The 26,994-nt window shown below is 39.3% G+C and overlaps 1 protein-coding gene across 1 annotated transcript; it reads left to right on the forward strand.

Annotated features, from left to right (window-relative positions):
• Positions 1 to 1,761: 1,761 nt before the first annotated feature.
• LOC307162983 (natural killer cells antigen CD94-like) lies at positions 1,762 to 24,688 on the forward strand (the record flags this gene model as incomplete). The annotated part of the gene is made up of 7 exons (XM_079878775.1): positions 1,762 to 1,872; positions 11,617 to 11,718; positions 21,090 to 21,137; positions 21,303 to 21,365; positions 21,517 to 21,674; positions 21,811 to 21,918; positions 24,563 to 24,688. The coding sequence occupies exons 1-7, from the start codon at positions 1,797 to 1,799 to the stop codon at positions 24,686 to 24,688; spliced, it is 681 nt and encodes a 226-aa protein (XP_079734901.1). The 5' UTR covers positions 1,762 to 1,796.
• Between the last annotated feature and the right edge of the window lie 2,306 nt (positions 24,689 to 26,994).

The raw sequence follows: 26,994 nt of genomic DNA on the forward strand, positions 1-26,994 counted from the left end.
CAAGTGCCACCCCAAATAAAAGACTGGCCCAAGCTGGCCCCCCCCAGAAATAATGTCCTGGCTACGCCCCTGTATTTACTACTTACCAACATCTGACACACGACACGTGACCTAATGCCAAATATCGCGATGTATTCGGAACGAGACTTCTTCAGCGCGATTTCCTACTGATAAAATATAATTTAAAAAATATCAATAAACAGCAAAGCAATCCAGCTTCCCTGGCAATAAGACCGAAATAATAACATTAAAAAATACATAAAGCATGATAAGATAAGATCTCGTAAATGATTAAACAGATTCTCTGCTGCAGCCGACAGGCAGAAAGTGCTGTGATCACGAAAGACGCTTCCCATTGACAATACATTAGTTTAAAAAACGTGCTGGTATTGTACGAAAATATAAACGTAAATAAATAAAACGAATAAATAAACGTGGCACGAATCAATAGATTAAATTACGTGACCATATCACGAACTGACGTGAGACGACTTGCCTTGGAGTTATCCGTGGTCTCACCACAGACTCACTCCGTGCTCCAATCACAGATTTTAGATCTGACTATAGCCAAGCAAGCAATAGGTGTAAAACGCCATCAAACTGGATTTTATGATGACAAGACAAGACAAAATGTCAACTAAATTACATGCCATTGCAACACAGTCGACATAAAGCTTTTAAGTGTTTAAACAAGTGAGCAACATTACAACATCCAGTGATCAGGTCAGGTTGTTGAGGTCCGTGGTGCCATCACGGGACTTGAGTTTGGCTAACAGAATCAAACTGAATTTTTATGATGGCAGGACAATCCAATAGCTACAATAACAGAGAGGTTAACGTCTTTATAGTATTTGGTGTTGGAAAATAAATAGCCTACTTAAAATGTTGTGTTTCCAAATGAGAAAGCACGTCCATTGAGTGAGATCTGTTATTTGTCATTGAAACAAATATCCGTGTGTGGACCACGGAAGATGAGTGTCATTGACTTGCGTTGGAGTTATCCGTGGTCTCACCACAGACTCACTCCGTGCTCCTATCACAGATTTTAGTTCTGACTAGCCAAGCGAGCAAGGTGTAAAACGCCATCAAGCTGGATTTTATGATGACAGGACGAGACAAAATGTCAAGTTAATTACATGCCATTGCAACACAGTTGACCTAAAGCTTATAAGTTCCTAAACAAGCCAGAAACATTACATCGTCCATTAGTGAGGTCCGTTGTTGCGGTCCGTGGTGCCATCACGGGACTTTGGTTAGGCTAACTGAAATTTTATGATGACAGGACAATGCAATAGCTACAATAACAGACAGGTTAACGTCATTATGGCATTTGATGTCGGAAAAGAAACAAATACTTCAAATGTGGCGTTTCCAAATGAGAAAGCACGTCCGTTGAGTGAGTTCTGTATTCCGTCATTGAAACGGGTATCCGTGTGTGGACCACGGAAGGTCAGTGTCATTGACTTGCGTTGGAGTTATATCCGTGGCCGCATCACGGAATTTGGGGCGATTCCGTGATGGCTCCACGGATTTTGAGTTAAGGACCCGTGGACATTTCACGGAATCCTGTGAGACCAGGTTGAAAATTTATTAAGTTAAAGCAGGAGATAAAAAAACTAATACAAACGTTTCGGCTGTCTAAATATTAGTTGCTAGATCTGTTTTTTTTCCAACTCATTACTTCATTATTTCCTGTCTGTATAAATATGAATGACATTTTATGTGACTTCCTTATTCTGAACAAACTCGAGCAGCACTGAAGTCTCAGCGGACACGTCTTCTGTCAGGCTCATGAAATGGATTCAATCTATGAAAATACTGACTTCAAACTTTCAACAGTTTCTTCAGATGAAAAATGCTCTCAATACAAAGGTAAGGCTGGGGATATCATCAGTATTCATTTCTATTTCTAATATTTAGCACTGCAGTTACATTGTAAGGTTTTTTTTATCATGTTCATTCAACAATTACACATTTGTCAGATGTTTTTGTCCAAAGTGGCTTACATTACAATCAAGGTATACATTTTATCTATTCATGTGTTCCCTGGGAATCAACTCTATCATTTAACCCTCATATTGTGTGTGGAGTCAATATGATCCTGATCGACTATTCCTTAGTTAAAATAACATGGTTCCCTTCATCTCAGAAAGATTTTGTGACTTTTTCTACATTATCTATCTATACACACCAAGGTTATTATGGTTTTGCATTTTTAAATTAGTTTTTATTTTAATATCATTTTCAATTTTGCTTTAAATTTCAGTTTAGTTTTAGTTTTAGTAAGTTTCATTAATGGTTTTGTTAGTTTTAGTTTAATTTTTATTTTGTAAACACATTTCTATTTAGTTTTTATTTATTTAGCCTCAGTTTTAGTTTTAGTAATTATAGTTTAGCAGAGCAAACAGAACACTTCCAGTGTAGACCAAAGCAAGATGTTTAATTTAAGCTAAATGTAATGTTTGCACAGATTACAGTTAACTTCTGTGCAGACATCTTAATAATAAAATGTAGCATTTTACATTTTGCAGACGCTTTTATCCAAAGCAACTTACATTGCATTTCAAGATACACATTTTACGTTCTTATCAGTTCTTGCTTTCCCTGGGAATCGAACCCATGACCTTGGTGTTGCAAGCGCCAACGCTCTACTGACAAAGCACCAAATAAATGCAACTTAGAAGTATACAAGTAAAAACTATGAAAAATTCACAGACTAATTCATATTAAAGATGAAATCTTGTTAAACATGCCTAGTTAACTTTTTTCAGCTATAGCTGTGTGACTACTGGTACATAAAAACAACAACAACAACAACAACAACAACAACAACAACAACAACTCAATTCATCTGACTACAGCCAACACAACCTGCTGTGAATACAGTGTGATTAAATAATGAAGTATCTATGCAGTGTGTGTGCCAGCTGTGTGTGTGTGTGTTGTCCTGGAATTCCCTATTTTGGGGAAATGTCTCCACATCGATCATAATATTATTAGCAGTAAATATTTTGCAAAAACAAAGATAATAACAGAACCTTTCAGCCTGTCAACCTTCATGAAAATATGACATATCAAACCAGTGTTTCCCTATAGGTTGAGAATTTACTTGTGGTGGTGGGCAGGGCGACGCAGCGCTTATTGAGTGGAGTTAAGAATAAACTAGTCAAACAAAGGATTATGAACTCTGTTTATTACAGAAAATACTCAATATCATTAACAAATAATTTAGAAATACTGTAGGAATTCATATAAGGCATAAATTCATATTCATACATTTTACTACAAGCATGAACAAATATTTTCATAATGAAATCTTCAGATTTCCAAAACTATTTACAAAGTTGACAGTTTCTGTCTGAGCAATGAATTTTTCTCTGCTTTGAAAAACAAAACAAAAAAACTTTCTAAGGCCTGCCTGATAGTTTCGGGGTAGGTCCGTTTATACTAATTCCTAAGCATGCAGCAAGGTGCTCTCCTTGAAGTTTATTTTGCATGTCGGTTTTGATATGAAATAGAAACAAACTTGCATAACCATTTTGTAAGATAGCTCAAGAGAAAATTAACTGACAATTTTCAAATTGTGCTTTCTTGCAATATGGTTTAAAATCACTTACCCGGTTCATTGCTGATAAGTCTCGCTCACAATTTAATATAGTTTAAGGCCATTTTGTGATTTCAGTCTATATATTGTTTAGTCTATGTTGTTTAAATGGATATCATATAGATCAGTGGTTCTCAAACTTTTTAGACTGGCGTGCCCTCTAAGGCTTTTAACATCCTTCTGCATACCCCCACTCCTCAGTCTCACCTTTGACAATATTTGCCCCCTTAAATCGATTTTCCAGTGCATTTTTTACCTTTACAAAATACCTTTATAAAATAAATAATGCTTTAAATAAAAAAAAATCTATAGAGAAATATGCAATGATGGTAAAAAACAAAGTGATGCTTTTAAAGGGATGGTAAGGATGCTTTTAAAGGGATTTGAGGGCGAGCAAAAACGCAGTTTTTGTGTGTCACTTTAAATGCAAATGAGCTGCTGCTCCCGGCACAGAGGGCGGAGCTTCAACAGCTTGTGTCCTTTTCCCTCACACAGACATGCACTGAAAATTTCAAGAACTTTTAGCCTGTTATGTTCAAACCGGAGTCAGACCATGTTGGAGAGACTCAAGAAGAAGTGACAACATGTAGAATGCAACAAGAGATTTCTGAATGGTTAGTTGATGAATTTATGTAGCTTATGTGTAGTTATCTTCTAGTCATTGGTTAGCATATTCTGTCCTGATAATCTAAAAATAGCGTTCCCGGGGGCGGGGTCTATGTAAATTTTAGAAGAAGCTTGTGTAGTCCCTACCAGCCATTTTTGTTGTAGTCCTTAAAAAGCAATTTCTTTAAAAGAAAATATCTCCCTTTGCTTTGAACTTTGAGCTTTGTAACTTTGCAGATGTTGTTTATGCTCAAACAGCAACATTACACACTAACTAACGTTAGAAAAGCGAAATTATAATCAACCACCCCTTTAAATTAAAACCACCAGTAGGTGGCGGCAAATCACAGTCTTCGTGAGTGAGTCATGGAGTCATTCATTCATTCAGTAACGATCAAGCAAGTGGCTGTAATTATGAATGAATCACTGACTCTCACGATTTGTTCAAAGCCGCAGATTCGTTCACCAACACTGCTGCGGCTTTCTTGAGCTATTATTTTGTTGCAAAAAGAACTACTACAAATACTGTTTAAAATTAACATCTCTTAATATTAAAACCTTCTGTTTGTTGAAATTGTTTAAAATCAATGTCACATTTGCAATAGTGTGGATAATCGTATGCTGTGCTCAACATTTAACAGAATTCACACAGAGTATGTTTTTGCATTGGAGAGTTTGAATCTTAAATCGATCTCTATGCACAGCCTGTGACTATATTTGTTTAGGCTGCGCCTAGAAATTCTGAACAGAATCGGTGACAAAGGGCAGCCCTGCCGGAGTCCAACACGCACTGGGGACAAGTCTGACTTACTGCCGGCAATGCGAACCAAGCTCCTGCTCCGGTCATACAGGGACCGGACAGCCCTTAGCAAAGGACCCCCAACCCCATACTCCCAGAGCACCCTCCACAGGACGCCGTGAGGGACACGGTCGAATGCCTTCTCCAAATCCACAAAGCACATGTAGATTGGTTGGGCAAACTCCCATGAACCCTCCAGCACCCTAGAGAGGGTATAGAGCTGGTCCAGTGCTCCACGACCAGGACAAAAACCGCACTGTTCCTCCTGAATCCGAGGTTCTACTATCATGTGGAAATTACACATATGGACTGGTGACAAAAGGGGGGCTGAGGGTCGCAACGTATAGTGTTGTACATCGCAAACCCCCTTGGGACCCAGAGATAGAGGAAACTGCTCTTTCATTGAAAATTTGGGTACCGCTGAACAGAAAACAAAACTGAAAAAAAGATTCTCCAACCGGCCTTCCTCTGGGGGAAGAGCAGCTCCGTCCATCTCCGGGTCACCCGTCTTAGGGGTGGTGTTTGACCAACCGCTTAGAGGATTAGCAGCTGAGACGGGCGGTATCGTCTTCCTGCGGCGGCTTAACGTCACGGCTGAGCTGGCCATGCCGAGCGCTTGATTTTTTTTTCCGCATTGGAACAGACGCCCTTGGCGACGAGCAAACTGAGGGGCAGCTCACGATGGCCTGGTAGCATTTTGGTGCGGGCTCTTGATAGCCTGAGCCTGCTTCTGGATTGCCAAGAACTGCTGGGCACACTCTTCAGCAGTGTCGCCAAAAAGGCCACCTTGTGAGATCGAGAAAGTGCGTTTTGTCGACAGCTCACACCCCTACAATGTTTAGCCAGGGGTATTTCTGGGCCACCAAGGTGGACATCGTCCAACCAGATGCCTGTGCTGTGACTTGATCATGGTCAGTCAGGATGTGCAGTTCCTGCATCAACCCAGCTCAGAACTACCCTCGTCTCTTTGAGTCCTTAGACTTGCAGGGCGCCATTGCGTGCAGGGCGGAGGTGGCCTAACCAGCAGCACTATAAGCCCTAGCAGTGAACTGCTGTTGTCTCACAAGTGCTGGATGGGAACTGTGGATGACCCCACCAGGTGGCAGCACATTGTGGGCATGGACAGCAACTGCACACTCCACCTGGGGAATCCCCACAAAGCCACTGACCACCCCACCATCAAGGGTAGTGAGGAAAAACTTTTTAAGCACATTTTGGCATATTTGGCGTTCAATTCATTTCAATTCACGTTTATTTGTATAGCGCTTTTCACAATACACATCGTTTCAAAGCAGCTTTACAGAAAAGTCATGAGTCCACATTACAATTTAGAGTGATCTGTTATCAGAGGTAACTGTCTAAGTTATGTATTTCAGAAATGTACATATACCAATCACAGTTAGCTAAAAATGTATTACTTTAAACAATGTAATAATTTAAGGCAAAAACAATGAGCTCATTGAAGTAACGAATACTTGTTTGTTAACAAATGATTATGACATTTAGAAAAAAATTAGCATTGGTGCATGTTGATTCAGAGTTTGCGTTATCTGAAGTCTTTGCAGGAGTTGGCGTCATCTCTTCATAGTTGATACTTCTAGATACAATCTACACCACCTTAATGCCTGTGCCTGAATACCAGTGAAATTTTGTAGTCAATCTAAGAGCATTTTATGATCTAGTGTAGAATACAGCACTAAGATCAAGTAAAACTAGTATTGAGATACAGCCCTGGTCACAAGCAAGAAGTAAGTAATTTGTAAAATTTTAACGAGAACAGTTTCTGTGCTGTTATGGGGCCTGAATCCAGACTGAAATTTTTCATACATATCATTATTTTGCAAAAAAGAGCACAATTGAGCGGACACGACTTTCTAGTATTTTAGACAAAAATTAAAGATTTGAAATGGGTCTGTAATTTGCTCATTCATTTGGGTCTAATTGTGATTTATTTATGAGAGGCTTAATAACTGCCAGCTTGAACGATCTTGGAACATAACCTAGAGATAAAGACAATTTATTAATATTGAGAACAGGCTTTTCTGCTACAGGTAACAACTCTATAAGTAATTTTGTGGGTATTAGATCTAATAAACATGTTGTTGGTTTAGATGCAAAGATACATTTATTTAGTTCTTCCTGTCCTAAAGCACTGCAATTGTTCTTGAGGGGTGATAATTGAGGCTGAATCATAAGATGCTGCAAAGGTAGTACATTTACAATTATATTTCTGATGCATTTGATTTTCATGAATTTATAAACTCATTACTACTAAACTAGTAAGGGTTCAGGTAATGTCTGTTTATTTGTTAATCTAGCCATCTTTGGCATTCTATATTAATTTTTTGTTTTTTTGCACCATTATGCTTCCATTCTGCCAAAGTTCTTCACGCACATGCGGGAAGAAGGCACAGGGGCAGGGCAAGACGTTTTAAGCTTGGTTTATACTTGACGCGTCCGCATGAGCGTGAAGGTACGCACAGCAAAAATGATGTCATCGTGGTGTGGGCGGCTGTGGGCGTTGAGTGCGCGATACCCCTTTTTGCTTGGCGGTGTGTACGGCATTTTTTGTAACTTTCCGCGCAGCTCCGCATCAGAAGATGCACAGCTTCTAGCCAAATCTGGCCGAGCATGTACGTTTTATAAAGATGTTCATGAAACTAAATGAAAATGTTTATTGAAATTAGAAAATATGTATATTTTTAATTTAGTTGATTTAGTTGAATAGCTACGATCTCATATCCATTTATTTTGTTCTAATGTCATGAGTAATAATCTCCAGGATTACTGCTTTACACAATTCTTTTGTAGTGTGGTTTTTGTGAAGTCTACTTAAATAAACATTCAGTTTTTGAAAGAGTGTGGGTTAGAGACTCAAAATTGGGGCCAAGTCCTGGTTCCCTATTGGTGCTATGTGAGTGTTGTTAGGTCATCGACCCTGCCCATATTCCAGCTGAACTGCTGCGGCCTGATGGAGAAGAGTCGTGGAAAGTTATAGTGGCACCTGTTGATGTTGATGTTGATAAAAGCCTTATTCTCTCCACACAGTTCCAGTTCCAATTCGAGAATAATGGAGAGTGTGAAAGGGCCAGCCCTTGACTATATTAAAGCTGTTCGATTTTCAAGTCCTGAGGCAAGTGCTTCTCAACATTTGGAAGCGTTAGAAAACACATTTGGAACATTTGAGTCAGGGGAGGATCTATACTTTGCCTTTCGTCTCTTACATCAATTCCCCGGGGAAGCTTTGTCTGCCTTTCTGCATAGGATGGAGAAATTCTTAACTAAAGTGTTGCAAAGAGGAGGATTGAGTCACCAGATGATGGACAGAAAAACAGCTGATTAGAGGTGCGGTAGAGTCGGATCTCTGTGAGGGAGAGCAGAGAACAGCCACCAACTTTCTTAGTCCTGCTAAATGAAATCTAAGAAGCTGAGGAGAACGAAGCCACTCGCCATAAACTCAAGGCATCCGTGAAGCACAAACAGCTGAGACAGGATGATAAGCTAGACTCCTCTGTGATCAGACTCCAAGCTGAATTTCAAGAGCTAAGATACAAATTCGTGGAAGATCTAAGCACAGTTTCTGTTTCTTTCATGAGGGTTGATTCCAAAGACAAGCAGGAAAAGAAAAGGGCTGATACTCATGGAGAGTCTGAAGTACAAGCGTTAAAGAAGCAAGTTGCAAGCAAGAAGCAAGCGTTAAAGAACAACTGCAACAACAGCTGGCAGTAATAAGTATTAGTTCCACTACTAGTCACACCAAGCTCAGTCAAGAACCAGGTCTGATCCAGTATCATATTGAGAAAGGCTAGTTAAGCACAGAGATGATTTCTTCTGTTATCGGTGTGGAGAGGATGGACACATCGCTACCAAGTGTCAATCACCTGAAAATACCTCCAAAATAATACAGAAGTTGTTACGTGCTCTCCAAAAAGCTAAGACTGAAAGGAGCCCTGTGACTCGAAACAGTTCCACTTCTAGCAGTCTATACTATTTCACTATAGAGTCAAACTGAGGTCAGTGGGGTGAGTCAACTTCTCAGAGGGTTAGTGGGCCCCGGCTCAACCATTCCCGTGGAGCTGAATGGAAGTCCTTGTCAAGCTTTACTAGACAGTGGGTCCCAGGTCACCAATGTATTCAACCAGTGTTATTCCAAATACTTACCACAGATACCCATTCATCCTCTCACTGGATTGTCGATTTGGGGACTGAGCTCTTCTAGTTATCCATACAAGGAATACATGATTGTGGATCTTTTGCTTCCTGTTTCCCCTTACAGGGGTGAAAGAGTCAGTTTCCATGCTCACTTTGGTATGCCCTGAACCTCAAGGTCTCCAGCAAGTTCCCGTAAATATCAGCACTAATGCAAGCTTCTTTCAATGTCTGACGATGCTCAGCCAGGACTCTGGTGAATCAAACCAAGAACACTCACTGAAAATTCAGTCGTCGCTCCTCAAACCATGTTTACAGCGGGTCCAGGGAAAAGAAGAGGTCCCTGAGTCAGCTGAGGGACAGGTCAAGTGGAAAAGACCAGGAGCCCTTACTATCCCTTCAAGAAGTGAAAGCTATGCAGTGTGTAAAGTTGAGTGTGAGAAACCACTGAGAAAATATATTTTTCTTGTGGAAACACCAATGGATAGTCAACTTCCAGCTGGACTGTTTATCCCTCCAACTGTTATGTCCTCTTCTGCCTTTGATGTGAACCACTTCAGAGTGCTGGTCTGCAATGAGACTTTTAAAGACATCAGCATCCCAACTGACACAGAATTTGCTAAATTCTTTGCCACTGACACGGTCACAGTTATGTCAGATGCTCTGACAGATCCAAAGAGGATAGATCCCAGCGTGTTCAAGTTTGGCAACTCCATGAGGAATATCTTTAGTTCTGAGTGATGGATTATGTTGAGTTTGGACTCATTTTAATTGTAAGCATCTGCTGTAAATATGTGTCATTTTCCACAATTGGAGCATGTTTCATGAAGTTACGAGCGGAAATGTGTCTAAAATTCAGCATCCATATATGGTTTACACATGGGTCTCTTGAAGGGCTTCTTTTACAAAAACCTCGCTCAAGTTTAGTAAAAAGCCTGAAACAATTATGCTTGTTGTATTCTACTCATTGAGACCTTTCAAATGACATATGACACAGGACTATCTGAGCTGTATGATGTATTTGACATATTGCTGAATGTAGTACAAAAAAGTAGTTTAAAAATTATGATTTTTTTTCCTTCTATTTATCAGCAAATAACTCAGCACTACTTAGGAGTTTATCAAATTGGCTACATTCATTGCAAATTTCAGACTCTAAGCTTTCAAATGACACCTATTTTAAGTTGATTAAGGTAATATTTTTGAAAAATATTATGATTATTTATTTTCGCAGCTAGGTGGCGCCTGCGGGGGGTACACTCCGTTTTAGAGTGATAACTCAGCACTTGTTAAGATGCATTAAAAAGTTGAGATTCTAAGCTTTAAAATTATACCTATTTTGTGTTGTTCCATTCATTGGTTGCTTAGTCATTTGATTATGAATTTTTTTTCGCGGGGTGGGGGGGTGTTCGGGTTTAAGGGGTTAATCAGATGCAAATAGAAATATAAAACCAGTCCTAACTGAAAGAGAACAAGTGGACAAAAAGATTGAATCCAATATTGGGTGATAATATTGCACGAGTGATTTATAAGCTATTTTTGTAGGCCGGTCATTTTTGACCGGGAACACCACAAGTGTGACAATGTGCCATTTTGTACAAAATAAAAGTTTTTCAAAACAAAATTCCTGGTGAAAAATTAAAGTAGACTAATTTACATAAACCCTGCCCCGGGAACCCTGCCCCTAAAATGTACATAAACCCTGCCCCGGGAACATGCAGTCCATGTTGAGAAGACAAAGAGTTGTTGTAGTCAAGCACATTTGTGAGTCTATTCAAGCTGTCGCATCCGTCTTTTCACATGCAATACAGTATGTAACACAAATGCAATAGCATGTCACTCTGTAGGCATCTTACAACAGTTCCCACACAAGCGATTTTATATATTATCATGACAGAATATGCTAATTGAAGATAGTTAACTCCACATCAGCAACATAAATTCATCAACTAACCATTCAGAAACGTCCTGTTGCATTCTACATGTTGTCACATTGTCTCTCCATCATTGTCCGACTCCAGTTTAAACATAAAAGGCAGAACAGTTTCTGACATTTTAAAGCTTGTCTGCGTGAAGTAATAGGAGCTGCTAATACACACAAGCTCTTAAAGCTCTGCCCTCTGTCAAAAACTCCTATGGAGCCAAGAAAATGACAAGCACTGACAAGTGCTCCAGAAAAAAAAAAAAAAAAAAAAAAAAAAAAAAAAATATATATATATATATATATACAAAATTATAATAATTTGTTTTAGGTGCCCCCCAGGCCTAATAAAGATTGCTTATTCAGCCTTTTTTAAATACAGAAAAATAACAATGTTTGTTTTAATGTTAAAAGGACCTGTGACTGTTTTCAAGCCAAACTATTCTGCCAATTAAATATTTATTAAAATACTGTAATTAACGTTGTACTATTGAATCATGCTGGAATTCAGTCATCACATTTGATTTCTAATCACAGGGAATCAAGTTACTTCCTCAAAGCGGACTAAAGTTCTTCTGATCGTCCTCGGTGTCTCTCTTGTTTTGGCTCTTGGAGGTCTGAGTGTTCTGGGGTTCATGTGTGAGTATAATTCTTGCTCTATTTGAGCTTTGCTCTGATGATAACAGCCACATTTAAGGCAGTTATACACGTATACAAGAGTTATGGTACAGCTTATTGATTTATTTCCTGTGGGTTGCAATTGTTAACACTTGACAGATATAAAGCTGCTAAAAAAATTACCCTGAGGAACAAACGGACTTTCATGGACTGTACTAAAACAACCACTCATTTTTAATTGGTTGCTTTGTTTATTAATGTCTTCTGTATCAGACTCTGAGAGAGCTCTTAGACAAGTACCAGATAGTTAAAAACTGGCACTGTCATAATCATTTAAATTCGAGTTAAATTAAATATTTAAATAGTGCATCCCACGAACGATAATCCATGAACCGTATTAGATCGTTTTCTAAGGCTGCACAATACTGTATATTAAAACAATCATAATATAGCATATCATAGTGCTATCATTTATAAACCTACACTAACACATGAGAAAACATCAGTAGGCTATCTATATTTATCTGTATTTATTCTAATTATGTGCACTGTCGTTAATCGCAATTTCAAAATAAAGGTTTAACCCTCGCTCTGAGTTTGCATGTTTTGATGTCCACATGTTCTTGTTCAAGAAATTACAGTGACTGTAGTATTTCTATCTTTCAAATAGTAAAGATGAACTTGAATTAAATATTGTTTGGCCAATAAGAAACAAGTATTTGATCTTGCTGTAAAGTGAAACAACAATCACCAGGCCGCTGACGGATTTTATAATCCATCACGGATTCAATAACACCATCCCTGCGTCTCAATGTCCACACTATCCATCCTAAACAGTAGGTGAGATTAAAATAAGTGTGTCCCAAAGCATAGTATGTTGAAAAGTGTATGCCAGAAGTCCCCGGATGGTCTACTATTTCCGGTGGATTTTTGAAGTGTGGATCCGTGCACACTAAAGGCTAATATTGTCCACAACCAGAGAATAGATGGGCTCTGCCACAACCCATTGTGCTTTGGAGGAGGAACTACAACATGAGTAAAAAGTGTTAAAAAAACTACAAAACACAGCTGATGTGCGCGACGACAGTGGGAGGTTTAGATAAAGGTTTGAGTGACTAATCAAAGTTTAACCTGATAAAAAAAAAAAAAAAAAAAATTATATATATATATATATATATATATATATATATATATATTAGAGGTGGGCATAGATTAATTTTTTTAATCTAGATTAATCTAGATTAATTTTGAAATTAATCTAGATTAATCTAGATTAAAATGGCTCATTTGAATTCTGCCGAAGGCATTCAGAATATGTGTGCTACCCAAATAATGACTATAAAAGTAAGTCTTTGAGAACGGGTTTCTCAAGCCAGGTGGCGCATTAGACCAGGGGCTCATCTCCTGTTTCCAAAATGCATTACAAACTGCTTGAGAAAGCTGTTCTACTCATAGACTGTAAAAGGTTACTAATGTACTGTTACCGTCCGTAGGCAACATTAGGTAGGCCTATGTTATTATCAACTACTATAGGCTATCAATTAGGGATGGGCGATATGGCCTAAAATCCATATTGTGATATACATTGCAGCCTCTTGCGATAACGATATTATAATAAAACCATTTCAGAACAGGTTACACAGACCCTGCTAAACAACTGCTAAATGTTTTTTTTTTTTTTTTTTTTTTTTTTTTTTTTTTTTGAAAGGGTGTATGTAGTTTTGAGAACATATATTGTGCAAAACTGTAAGTATACAACATAATTTTGCAGATAAATAAAATTTAAGTACAGCTGCAGAGACTTAAGTAGGTCTAATGTTTATTATGGCTTGGAGCTTATGAAACCCCAAATTTAAAATTAGAATATTGTCTAACAACTCTAACTGATGTCTTTTCAGTTAAAAAGAAACACAACAACGATTCTTAAAATCGGGCGCTTTTAATAAAAAGAGATTATGTGCTACACCACTCACTAAAATATATTGGGAATAATACGCACGCGCTGGTATTCAGTGATATGTTTCGTTTTGAATTTGAGGTGGTAGAACGGATTAGTCGTGTGTTAACTTACCGAACTGTTACACCACACAGTCTACGTCGGACGGCTTAAATACAAACCAAGTCCAAATAATGGATGTTGCACCGATCTTTTACACCAGTTTTCACTTTCAGCCGTGTTTACTTAAGATGACGACGAATATGATGCGTTGCAGCCGGGTGTTCCTCGCGGCCGCGGGTAGATTGCGTCATCATAGCTTGTGTAGCTTGAGCCAGCTCCCAACGCTCCCAACCCAACTTGGAGAATAGATTAACGGCGATATTTTTTTTATCGCGCGATGCGTTAACGCCGATAACGGCCCACCACTTATATATATATATATATATATATAAATTTTATTATATTTCATATGCAATAACAATATGGACTTTTATGAAGATCCGTTTGGCCATTACCTTTTAAATGCATCATTATGCATTACTATGATGATATATGAAATACCCGCGACAGCAGATCAACGTGCTACTGCATTTCTCTCCGATACGGTAGGAAATTAACCCTTAAACAGGCAAGAGTAGAAATTTATAAAAAAACAAATAATTTCATGTCATTTTTTATATCATCTGGACTTAAGTAAATCATATCCAAAATAATTTTTGAAAAACGTTATGTATTTTGGATTTTATGAGTTGTGACTCCCAGATCACATTGCCTGTTTAGGGTATAAAAAAAGGACCAAATCTATAACTGTAACTGCCATTGCATGTTTAAAACAATTATATCCTATACTTCAACTCATATAATGTTGACATATTATATATCATTGGAAAGCTTACAAACTCAGGACTCAGCCTGTGAAAACCGTTTACCATAAAAATGGTTAAAAAAAATTGGTAAAATGGTAAAAAATGTTGGATTTAGATCAGGCTGACTAATTGATCACAGATAACTTGAAGCAAATCATGTGACCAGCATACTCAAGACAGACAGGCTGTATCAGTTTAACCTGTAAATTATAATTTGTGAGAAAAAACAAAACACTCAGAATACAAAGATTGTTACAAAAATGAATACAAAGTTAATCCCTTTTTATACCCAAAAGTGGCAATGTGACTCAGGTGTAACCAGAGCCCGTCTACGGAGAGCCTTGGCACTCCCTATTAAGTCCTATTGTACCGAATTGTGGTTGTAGATCCACCAGAGTTCCACTGGGGGCGATCGCCCATGAGTGCAAAATGAATGGGAGTCTATGGGGCTAGACGGCTAAATTTGTCTCTTTCACCCGATTGCTGTTGAGAAATCTCAGATTTGATTGTAGGTTTTGCAAGTTCAACATGGGTTATAGGTCGAAAGTTGAATGAACGAGTACCTATGTCCTTTCGATTTCTTACAGGTTGAGTTGTTGTTGCCCATAACACTAGCATTCTGCTAATGAACGCTGACTGGTCAGTGAAGGACTGATTATGACCACAGATACCTCTTGATGGCATCGTGGCATCTGAAGCGGGACCAGAAACAAACAAAATAAAAACTCGTCTAGCACGTGTATATTTACCTGTGTCAGCTGTGTTGTCGATGCCTCGAGAGAAAAGAAAGTGCAGAGCGCGAAAGCACCAAAGTGACTGAAGGATTGCCGTAAAGCAGTATCTCTGGTCTTACGATGTGTATGACGTCATTGACACTTTAAAAGACTTTTTAAAGCAAATAAGTGACTCTAAAAAATCGAACACCCAGCAATGTGTAATTTCTTTGCATCTCCTTTCGAATACAACATTCAAATTACTAGACAAAAAATTATATCCTGAGAAAAGTGGATTTTGATGGGTATAGCGCCATAGACCTCCATTCATTCTGCACTCGCCTGCGAGCGCCCCCGCATGGACAGAGACGTGTTACTGCAGCCAGTCCAGAAACCGGAAGTAACCAGAGAGTGCCAATTCTCTTCATATTAGACATTCTCTGGTGTAACATATTTCAAAACGTGCTAAATAACAACATGAACAACATTTTTATAAATTTTCTTTTTCAGCACCTTAAGACAATGTTCATAATTAATGTTAGCAGTGTTAGTATTATTTTTTCAAAAGAAAAGTAAGTTTAATATATATTTACTTGTCTCAAAATCTGAATGTCCTGCACCACTGGCAGCCATGTTGGATTTAGGTCAGGCTGACTAATTAATCACAAAAAATTTTAAACAAATCATGTGACCAGCATACTCAAGACAGACCAGGGGTGCGTTTCCGAAAGCATCGTTAGCCAACTATGGTCGCAAGTTCCGTTGTTATCAGCATAGTTCAACGATTTGGTGTTTCCCGAAACCATCGTTCCAATGAACGTTCGCAAACAGCATCGCAAACTTGTGTGGTTGGAACGACAGCTCTCGAGCTGTGGTTAGAAGCATTGTTTCTAGTTTACATGAGATGTAGACTGAATAAATCCTTATCTTTAGCAAAATAAGCAAGCTGACATTCAGTACAACCCGTGTTATTTATTTAGAATACATACAAATGTCATTTAAGTCTTTTAGTTTGTCAAGAGATTTAAAGCACCGTTTTTGAAGACTGCGCATGTGCGAACGTGCTCTACTATGTAAGAACGAGCCAAATATTAAGTCTGGTAATAAAGCAAAATAATTGAGAAAAATTAGAAATGGTCTTCAGATGCCATGTCTGTAACTTATATGACAAAATCTAGCGTTAATTCGATCTCAAACAGATTAATTAAAATAAGTTATTAGTCCACCACGTGCGAGACGTCATAAACCAACGTGGTTGAACGATACTTTGCGACATACGGTTTCGGGAAACAGTCGTGACTAGCTAGTTGATTCTCCAACGATGCATCGTACTATGGTAGTTAAGCAGCGAGCTATATAGTTGTACGGGAAATGCACCCCAGGCTGTGATATATGATAAAAGGATTTGATGAAACAAAATCATTCTTACGCCCCAAAAAAGATGTAAAAACTATGTTACACCAGTGGCGTAGCCACGAGGGGGCCTGGGTGGGCCTAGGCCCCCTCATTTACATGCCCGGCAGATCCCCTCAGATTTCTGATTGCTTAAAATAAAATAATAAAAATAAGAAATAGTTGATGTGTTAGTCTAATTGATAGATTGACCAATCAAAATACTGCGCGGTAAAATGCGGCTGTTTTCAAACTTGATTTGACGTGTTGTGCCTACGCTGTCATCTTCGCGGGAGAGTTCATGCGGTGACAATGGCAGGTGTGCAAAGTACAATATTACGCATGAAAAGATGAGATCTGAGTTTGTTTCAAGAAACGCACATATTTCATCACAGGACTGTCGCGGTGAGACTTCACGACACAGATCGGCACAATGCGCAATGTACCGCCTTCACAACCAGTGATGACCACATTTCCTGTATAGCCTATACGTGTTGTACAGTACAGGTGCTGGTCATATAATTAGAATATCATCAAAAAGTTGATTTATTTCAAGAATTCAACTTAACAGGTCTAACTAATATATTAAATAGACTCATTACATGCAAAGTGAGATATTTCAAGGTTTTATTTGTTATAATTTTGATGATTATGGCTTACAGCTTATGAAACCCACGAAATCAAAATCCCAGAAAATTAGAATATTACATGAAATCACACAGTAATTACACAGTGATACCATGGTCATTGAACCAGGTTTTGGTTCTTTTGGCAGTGTGGGCAGGTGCAAATCCTGCTGGAAAATGAAGGAAGCATGAAGTGCTCTAAAAGTGTCCTGGTAGACGGCTGCGTTGACTCTGGATTTAATAAAGCACAGTGGACCAAAGTCCTCTTTTCTGATGAGAGCAAATTTTGCATCTCATTTGGAAACGGACCCAGAGTCTGGAGGAAGAATGGAGAGGCACACAATCCAAGATGCTTGAAGTCCAGTGTGAAGTTTCCACAGTCAGTGATGGTTTGGGGTGCCATGTCATCGGCTGGTGTTGGTCCACTGTGTTTTCTGAGGTCCAAGGTCAACGCAGCCGTCTACCAGGACATTTTAGAGCACTTCATGCTTCCTGCTGCTGACCAACTTTATGGAGATGCAGATTTCATTTTCCAACAGGACTTGGCACCTGCACACAGTGCCAAAGCTGTCAGTACCTGGTTTAAGGACCATGGTATCCCTGTTCTTAATTGGCCAGCAAACTCGCCTGACCTTAACCCTATAGAAAATCTATGGGGTATTGTGAAGAGGAAGATGCGATACGCCAGACCCAACAATGCAGAAGAGCTGAAGGCCACTATCAGAGCAACCTGGGCTCTCATAACACCTGAGCAGTGCCACAGACTGATCGACTCCATGCCTCGCCGCATTGCTGCAGTAATTCAGGCAAAAGGAGCTAGAGCTGAAGATCTTTGCCCGAACCCGACGGGACCCGACGGGACCCGATGGGTTTGGTCGGGTTCGGTCTTAATTTCTATTATTTTACACGGGCTCGGGCCGGGCTCGGGCTCGCGCTTCGGGTTGCGTGGTAAATGAGCGGTCAGGTGATGTGTTTAGATTAGCGTGAAAATGGATCTTGAGGAGGTGAAACGGAGGCTGGTCTCTGGAGGACTTATTTTATTTCTTTGTTCCAACTTCCAAGTGGCCTCTAGCCTCCGTTAGTCATGAATAAATGATGTTAAAAAATGTATAAATTACTCCTTTTTTTACGAAAGACAAAGGTGCTCACGTGTGCGTGCGGCGCAGTCTCTTTTTTTCTTTCTCTCCCTTTTCCTCCGAGTGGTGCGTGTGCCGGCTCGCGGTGTGAAGCGCGTGTCCGCGCTATTCTCCGACACTCTTATCACTGCTGATAGACAGCCTTTTGGACAGTCGGGCTGTAAACGGGTTCGGGCTTTTAAAAAGCTGTCAATCAAAATGTACTTGTCGGGCTCGGGCCAAACTCTGTCGGGCTCGGGCCTTTTCGGGCCGAACTTTTAAGGCCCGATTACAGCTCTAAAAGGAGCCCCAACTAAGTATTGAGTGCTGTACATGCTCAAACTTTTCATGTTCATACTTTTCAGTTGGCCAGCATTTCTAAAAATCCTTTTTTTGTATTGGTCTTTAGTAATATTCAAATTTTCTGAGATACTGAATTTGGGATTTTCATTAGTTGTCAGTTATAATCATCAAAATTAAAAGAAATAAACATTTGAAATATATCTGTCTGTGTGTAATAAATGAATATAATATACAAGTTTCACTTTTTGATTGGAATTACTGAAATAAATCAACTTTTTCATGATATTCTAATTATATGACCAGCACCTGTATATGAAGAGTTTGGTTCCAAAACGAGAATAAATCCATTATGATTAATTTGAGTAAAAATGCGTTTTCTTTACCAAGAGAGTGGCAAGATGAAAACCATATTTTTTGTTTCAAACTTTCACAAAGCATATTTAGGTTATAATAACATCATTTCAAATCCAGATTTAGATTTTCAAAGATTTATTATAAAAGAGGATTGTGGATCACAAAGTAGACAAAGTAGAAGGAAAACTAGGATGCCGGGTTTATTCAAAGCGCCGCCGTTAGGGTTTACAGAGCGTGGAATGGTGCGCTGTGAGTTGAGCTGAGTTGAATCACATTCTGCAGAGAAAGGGAAAAGGAAAGGGAGAAATCATGACAGAATAACATGGCGGATATCACATTTTACGTAAAATTAAAAATGGACTTTTCAACACCAACCAGATAGAATACAGATTTTTGCTGGAACTAAATGTATATATTTTTTAACGTTTATCGCGTTTTGGAACCAAACTCTTCATATATATATATATATATATATATATATATATATATATATATATATATATATAATACATATATTAGTTGCCCCCTCATTTTAAGATGGAACCCCCCAAAAATAAAATTCTGGCTACGCCCCTGTGTTACACCCAGATCACATTGCCAGTTTTAGGGTTAAATTAAATTAAATTAAATGTGGAGGATTTTATCTTTGACAAGATGATTGACAGGCCAGTTTACTGTGTCAGGAGCAACCGTTAAAGACGCAATTGTATGACGTGGTAGTGTGTCCCAAAGCTACTTTCTGCTACACACTCAAAAGTATCTACTTTTTCTTCACAAAAAGAGTAAATACTTTAAAGGGCGTAGTACAAGTAGTCGAATTGAGACGCAGCACATCACTCCAGCCATTAGCACAAGATTACCACAGTCCACCCACTCGTTCTCAATCACCCGAGTTCTGATCACCTTGCTGCACCTGCACACCCTCATCAACACACCATATATTGTCTATGACAAGCTCTACAGACTCTACTTGTCTACCTGAGAGACTTACCTGAACTAGCCTACCTGATCCGTCTTTTGTCTGCCATCATCTGTTACGTGTATCCTGTTGTGTTCTCCTGTTTGTCCGCCACCATCACAAGTCTTCGCCTGCACAGAGAAACACCAGCCAGCTAAGTTTACACCAGATTATCATTTGCCTGTTGACTCGCCGCTGTGTCGCCTCCCCGCTCTTCTTCATTCACTCCTGCAATAAAGCTTTATATTTACTAGTGATGTTGAAATGAAGCTTTGTGAAGCACCGGGGCTTTCCCCCTCGACTGTATTGTAGAATGGTTTAATACTCGAAGCTTTTCAACACGTTGCAAACTACGACATCTTGTGGTCAAAAGGTGGAAAAGCTGTCTTTCTGTCCCAGAAGACCCATCCATTTGTTTGATTGTTTCATGTAATAAAACCCTTTGTGCTCTGTAAACCGCAAAGCAATAAAAATAATCCTTATAATTCATGTGTTAGTGTTGATGTAGTTCTTACACAATGTATGAACAAACATATGAAAAAATAAAATAAAAATAAATGGGACAAATTAACGTGTACAGAAACAATTCTTATGAATCTGCTTTGATCAACAAATGCAGCCTTATTCACATAAACTTTAGCCTCAATCCTATATCTACACACACACACACACACACACACACACACACACACACATAATGGTACCACACAATGGTAATTGGCCCGAACACAGAGTATTTAAGTCATTTTAAAAGGTATTCACTTTTATTATCACAAAAAAATATCTGATTACTCGTTAATCGTTAGTGACAGCCCTAGATAAGGAAAATGCACCTGCATTGTTTTGCATTTTGTGATTAAGTCCAAAACAAATACTATTTTTCCAGTCATATTTTGTCACTGAATATTTTTTAAATAAAGTGTTCTTAATGTCGTCTCGTTCTCGTGAACCCAATATTGGGGGGCCTGAAATCACCGATGCAACCTTTAACTGCTGCTTCTCACCACTGATTATTGAGAGGAAATCGTGTAGTTGCTGGCTGTAGTTCACTTAACAGCCTACAGTTTTGCTAAAAACAGGGCTTTCTGAATTCTAAATACATCTGCAATTGTTTTTCTCTAATCAGATGTCAATGTTTTAATGCAACTGTCTGCCCAGGAAACCAACAGCACAAGTGAGTAAAATATATTCAATGCACCCAGTAGGCATACAACATTCCATTAACAGTTTGTAAAGAGAAATCACTACTTAGTTTCACTACTTTTCAAAATCACTACTTTTTTTTTTTCTTTTTTCTTTTTCTTTTTTGCATTATGTTGTTCATAACTTTCTGTATCAGTCATGGTGAGAGAGCTCACAGACAACTACACCAGAGTTAGAGAGCAAATGTTCTTTTACAAAGGTGAGCTATTTCTCTTCTAGACACATGACACAGTCTTTGACAAAGAGTTTGAATATTTCAGCACATTAAACCAAACTTTGATTAAATTCAAGATTGTTATGATCTGAAGAATGTTTTTTTTTCATGTGTTTTTTTATTATTATTATTTCAGCATTCACAGCACAGTCTTTGAACAGTGACATGAAGTTTAGAGATTGGGGTAGAAAGTTGTATTTCTTCAGCTCTGAAAAACTCACCTGGTCAAACAGTCGTGCTTTCTGTGTTTCAAAAGGAACTGATCTGGTGACCATAACCAGCCTACCAGAACAGGTAAGACGATTAGAATGCACAATTTTGCACCAAATAAACAGGTACAAAATACAAAAATGTTTTATTACAAAATCACATCTCACCACTGAATTTTTAGTTTTATATAATTGTGAATTATGTGCCTTTTCTCTATTAGACGTTTCTGTACTCTGAACTTAAAGGCCATTACTGGATTGGTCTCAATGATCTGCAAACTGAAGGACACTGGGTTTGGGTGAATAACCAAACTCTCACTGAAACTGGAGTACAGTAAGAACTCTGTCTGCAATTGTTTGTTAATCAATGTAACACACTGTTCTACTACAGGAAAGAACATTAAAGTATTTGCAATAATGGTATATTTTACAACAGCGGCTCTCAAAGTGAGGTCCGTGACCAATAGCCAGAGGGTCCGCGAAATAATTTGCAACACCGTAGTTTCCGTATTATTATAATATATATATATATATATATATGTATATATATATATATATATATATATATATATATTTTTTTTTTTTTTTTTTTTTTTTTATCAATGTATTTATTGTTTTTCCAGATACAGTGTACAGAAGTGGTTCACTATAAAAGTTAATCTTTTCTAACAACCTTTTCTAATTCAGATGCAAAAAAGTACCGGAGGCCAAGGATACCCCTGCCTGGTTCCTCTTGATAAAGTAAATTGTGAAGACAAATCGGAATTAGTTTGGAGAGATGCAGATGGATTTTTATATAACATGAATAATGTCAAGAAACTATGGACCGAAATTAAATTTTTGCAGAACTGCCAACAAGTAAAGCCATTCCCCTCAGGGTAACACTTTATAATAACGTTCAGTTGTAAGTCATTAATAAGTGGTTAGTTAATGATGAACTAATCATTTACAGAACATTCATAAATGATTAGCAAGTGATATACTAACATTTTATGTATGTTTTGTAAATTCTGTTATAGGTCATTTACAAATGATTAGTAAATGATTAACTAATCATTTACAAAACATGAATATGCATTTCATAAATGTTTAATAAATAATGTTATTTTTTGTATGTATGTAGCAATTAGAAGGTGCAGAATGTGTTGTAAATGCCTTGAATACACGTACAGATCATTTTTAACAGCTAAGTGTAACACATTTACAAGTGATGAATAGTTTACACTTTAGATTAGGGGATGCAGAAAGTGTTATAAATCATTTACAACACTTTCTGCATCCCCTAATCTAAAGTGTAACCTATTCATCACTTGTAAATGTGTTACATATACATTAGTAGATAACATTTGTAGATCTTATGCATTTTTTTATTCTTGAAGTGGTAATCTACGAATGAAGTGTAACACATTTACAAGTGATGAATACACTTTAGATTAGGGGATGCAGAAAGTGTTGTAAATGATTTATTCATGCGTTTATCTATAAGAGGTGCTGAACACTGTAGTGTGTACTGCAGTGTAAGTGCTGACTGGTGAGGGTATAGACAGCTGTCTTCTCTGAAACACATGGAGTCTTTAACCACTGTGCACCTGATGCGAGCAAAACATAAAAAAAAAATTAACATAATTTATTAAACATTTATGAAACGCATAGTCATGTTTTGTAAATGACTTGTAACGAAATTTACAAAACATACATAAAATGTTAGTATATCACTTGCTAATCATTTATGATTGTTTTGTAAATGATTAGTTCCTCATTAACTAACCACTTATTAATGACTTACAACTGAACATTATTATAAAGTGTTACCATCCAGGCTGATCTATATGGATAAAGTTTGGTAAGACTTTAGGAGGGAACGGAGACGTAACACGTAACATCTTGCCGCCACTATTGCTGTACTCGCTGGGCGGCCAAGTCACTGGTTCGGCTAGAGCAAGTATTTGTCTAACTTAGAGCAAGCAAGTTAGACAAAAAGCAAATGTGCATTGCATCTGCTTCCTTATTTATACCCGCGCTGCGGGGGCGGAGCACGAGATGCAAATATCTCACACCAATCTTCATTAGGCTCGTTTAGTTTACACTCGAAGGTGATTGGGCTCTCAGGCGAGATTAATACGTCTGTGTCGTCGACGTTACGTAGAACGTGACCGACTGAAAGGGAACAAAATTGTATCATTAATGCTCAACCAGAAACTCTTTGGGTGATCACAGGGCCTCCCTATACACGAACTAAGCGGCTGCTTAGGGCCCCACAGCCACTAGGGGGCCCCCAACATATGGTCCAACCATAGACCGTGACCTGTAACTCGACGTACATTCGCATCACCTGCTAACGCAGCGGTAGAGTTACACTCACGGGACTGCATTCGCAATCACAAAAGTTTATTATTTGCATTTGCTTAAAACCTTGCCGGTTAAACATGTCATTCGCCTGCTGTTCTGATGAGCGTTTTTTTCTGAGCGTGTACACCCCGAGTGCGCGCACAGAAAACCTGTCAAACAGCGCCCGATTACTGGACTTTATCTAAATTGCGTCTGATTGTGCTAATACTGTCAAATATGCACAAGATTTACATAAACACAGTTGGTTATGTCACAGTGTCTGGTTTGTGTTCCCTGGGTAACCACTAGAGGTCCTCTTCCCCCACGGTTTCTTTCACTCATAACTACATTTCCCATCATCCTGTTCTGTCACTCATTGATCATTGCACACAGCTGTTTCCCGTCACCTTGTTAGTATCTGTGTGTATATATACCCTGTTTGTTGCAGTGTTTGTCACGGAGTCCTTGTTTAACGTCACACCACTTCTAGTAGTCTGTTTTTTTTCCTGTTTCTTGTTTGTTCTTGTTTTTTGGATTGACTCATTGGATTTTGACACATTGCCTGGATTGGATTGTGAGTACGGATTACCCTAAATAAATACTGCTTTTGGATCTTACCTTTTTCCGTGTGTGTGATCGTGCCAGAAGGACTCCGTCATGCATACAGTAGATCCAGCGGTATGGGTGTTCGTGGCTCTTCCCCAACCACCGAGAGGGAGAGGAGGCAGCAGAGGGGGAGTTCACAAGTTGGAGAGGTTCCGCATCGTATGAGCATTTTTCAGTGTTTTGCTTTGTGGGCTCGTATCACTGAGGAGAGGGCTGCGCTCCCTGTGGATTCCAGGGAGAGAGCAGCATCCACTCGCTCTCGAACACAGCGGAGGAGGAGGAAGACTTCCTGCCTCCCTAATGATCCGGAGACCGTCCCGGAGCAGATCGCTGTCGTCCCGGAGGCCGTGCCCGTGCAGCCCGCTATCGTCCAGCAGGCCGTGCCCGAACAGCCCGCTGTTGTCCCGGAGGTCGTCCCCGAGCAACCCGCTATCGTCCCGGAGGCTTTCCCCGAGCAGCCCGCTGTCGTCCCGGAGGCTTTCCCCAAGCAGCCCGCTGTCGTTCCGGAGGTCGTCCCGGAGACCGTCCCCCGTGCAGCCCGCTGTCATCCCGGAGATCGTCCCGGAGCTGCCCACCATCAGTCCTGCCACGGCCAAGAGGGCTGTCTTCCTTTTTTATGCATTGGCTGTACTGCATGCATGGAGGAGACACATGAGTAGTGCCAAACCAAGAACTGTTCACGTCACGTCTGCCGATCCAGAGACTGTTCAGGTCACGTCTGTCGATCCAGAGACTGTTCACGTCACTTCTGCTGATCCAGAGACTGTTCACGTCATGTCTGTTGGTCCAGAGCTGTCCACCATCAGTCCTGCCACGGCCAAGAGAGCTGTCTTCACCTTCTATGCATTGGCTGTTGTGCATGCATGGAGGAAGCATATGAGTTCTGTCGATCCAGAGACTGTTAACGTCACGTCTGCCGATCCAGAGACTGTTCACGTCACATTTGCCAATCCAGAGACTGTTCACGTCACGTCTGCCGATCCAGTGTCTCCGGACAAGATGGTCCTGATGTTATAATTCACGTTTTTTTACAGTGTGTTCAGAGGACAGGCAGCTAGCGGATAGTGAGGAGATGTTTGCTGTATTTCACAAAAAAATGTTTTGGCCTAAAACACGCATGACAACGCTTAGAGCACCTTTAAGTCTTGCTTTCTGGGGAAATAAATACAAATTAAGTGAGTTTTTGCTTTAGAAAAAAGAAAATTATTTTCTGTTTGAATTAAGATTATTTTTCTTACCCCATTGGCAGATAATTTTGCTTTTTTTGAGCAAAAACTCACTTAATTTTTATTTATTTCCCCAGAAAACAAGACATGACATCTTATGTCATTTTAATCATCTAGTAAATACTTCTTGATTTAAGAACTTTTAGATATTTGGACTGGAAACAAAAATACAAAGTAAGAGAACAGGTTTATTTATTTTTTTGCAGTGAAGTGCAGTGTGTTGTATTCGTGTTTTCTTGATGAAATAAATACATCATCAGCCGGCAGGTCATGTGCATAATGCAATGCGTGGTGACTTGTGTCAATTTTTTAACTCTATTTACAATTTTGAACATGTAATCATTCGGTCGATTGTGGTGCGCGCCGATAATGAAAAGTGACAGTACCCGGCAGGCTGTAGACGGTAGTTTTCTTATTCCCAGCGAAATAACAATACAAGTCTTTAAGAACGTCTTGATCGACTGGGATACAACAACTCTCCTGGCCTCCCTCTCCTTCTTTTTATGGCGTTTCTGGTACCCTGATTTATGTTTTCTTTTCCCCGACATTTTGTCAGTCAGTCAGTCAGTCTCCTGCTCTTCCACCATGTTCATCGTTAACTTCAGGCACTGCCGCCTCAACTCTGATTGGTTCTGTTCACGAGCTGGGGTGGGACTTACAATTTTATTGGGTCCATCTAATGTTTGTCACTGACTGAATAATTAATAAATACCATTTTTAGGGAGGTAAGAGAAGCAGATATTTGGAAAAAATATTTAGCCTAACCAAATTGCATGTTTTTGTGGTTTTCATTTAAATCTCAGGCAAACGACTAATATAAATATTAGAATTATTCATACAACAGGGGCCTATATAGTATAACTGCTGAGTTTTGTGGGGGCCCCTGGGCAGTCCTTTGAAAACGCTCCACTCTCGAGCGAAGAGGGCTCAGCGTATGGGCCTCGTGGTTCGGGTCCCCCTCGTGCTGAGGCAGAGCAACAACGAGCATCATGGGGTTCCCAGATGGAGCTCGCTGATCGATTTGAGAGGGGGATTACCCTGGTGGATGTGATGGATCACGCTGCGGGCAGGCTTCGGTTGCCTTGGCAGCACGTTAGGGGAGAGGTCGCTCGCGGAAGGCTTGACGATCGGTTTCTCCCTGGCCATAAGCCACCAGCTCAGGTGAGCCTTCCATTCCTTCCTGATCTCCAGTCGGAGATCGAGAGGGCATGGAAGAACCCATATTCATCCCATATCCATCAACAT

This window comes from Squalius cephalus, assembly GCF_949319135.1.
Source record: "Squalius cephalus genome assembly, chromosome: 8".
NCBI lineage: Eukaryota > Metazoa > Chordata > Actinopteri > Cypriniformes > Leuciscidae > Squalius > Squalius cephalus.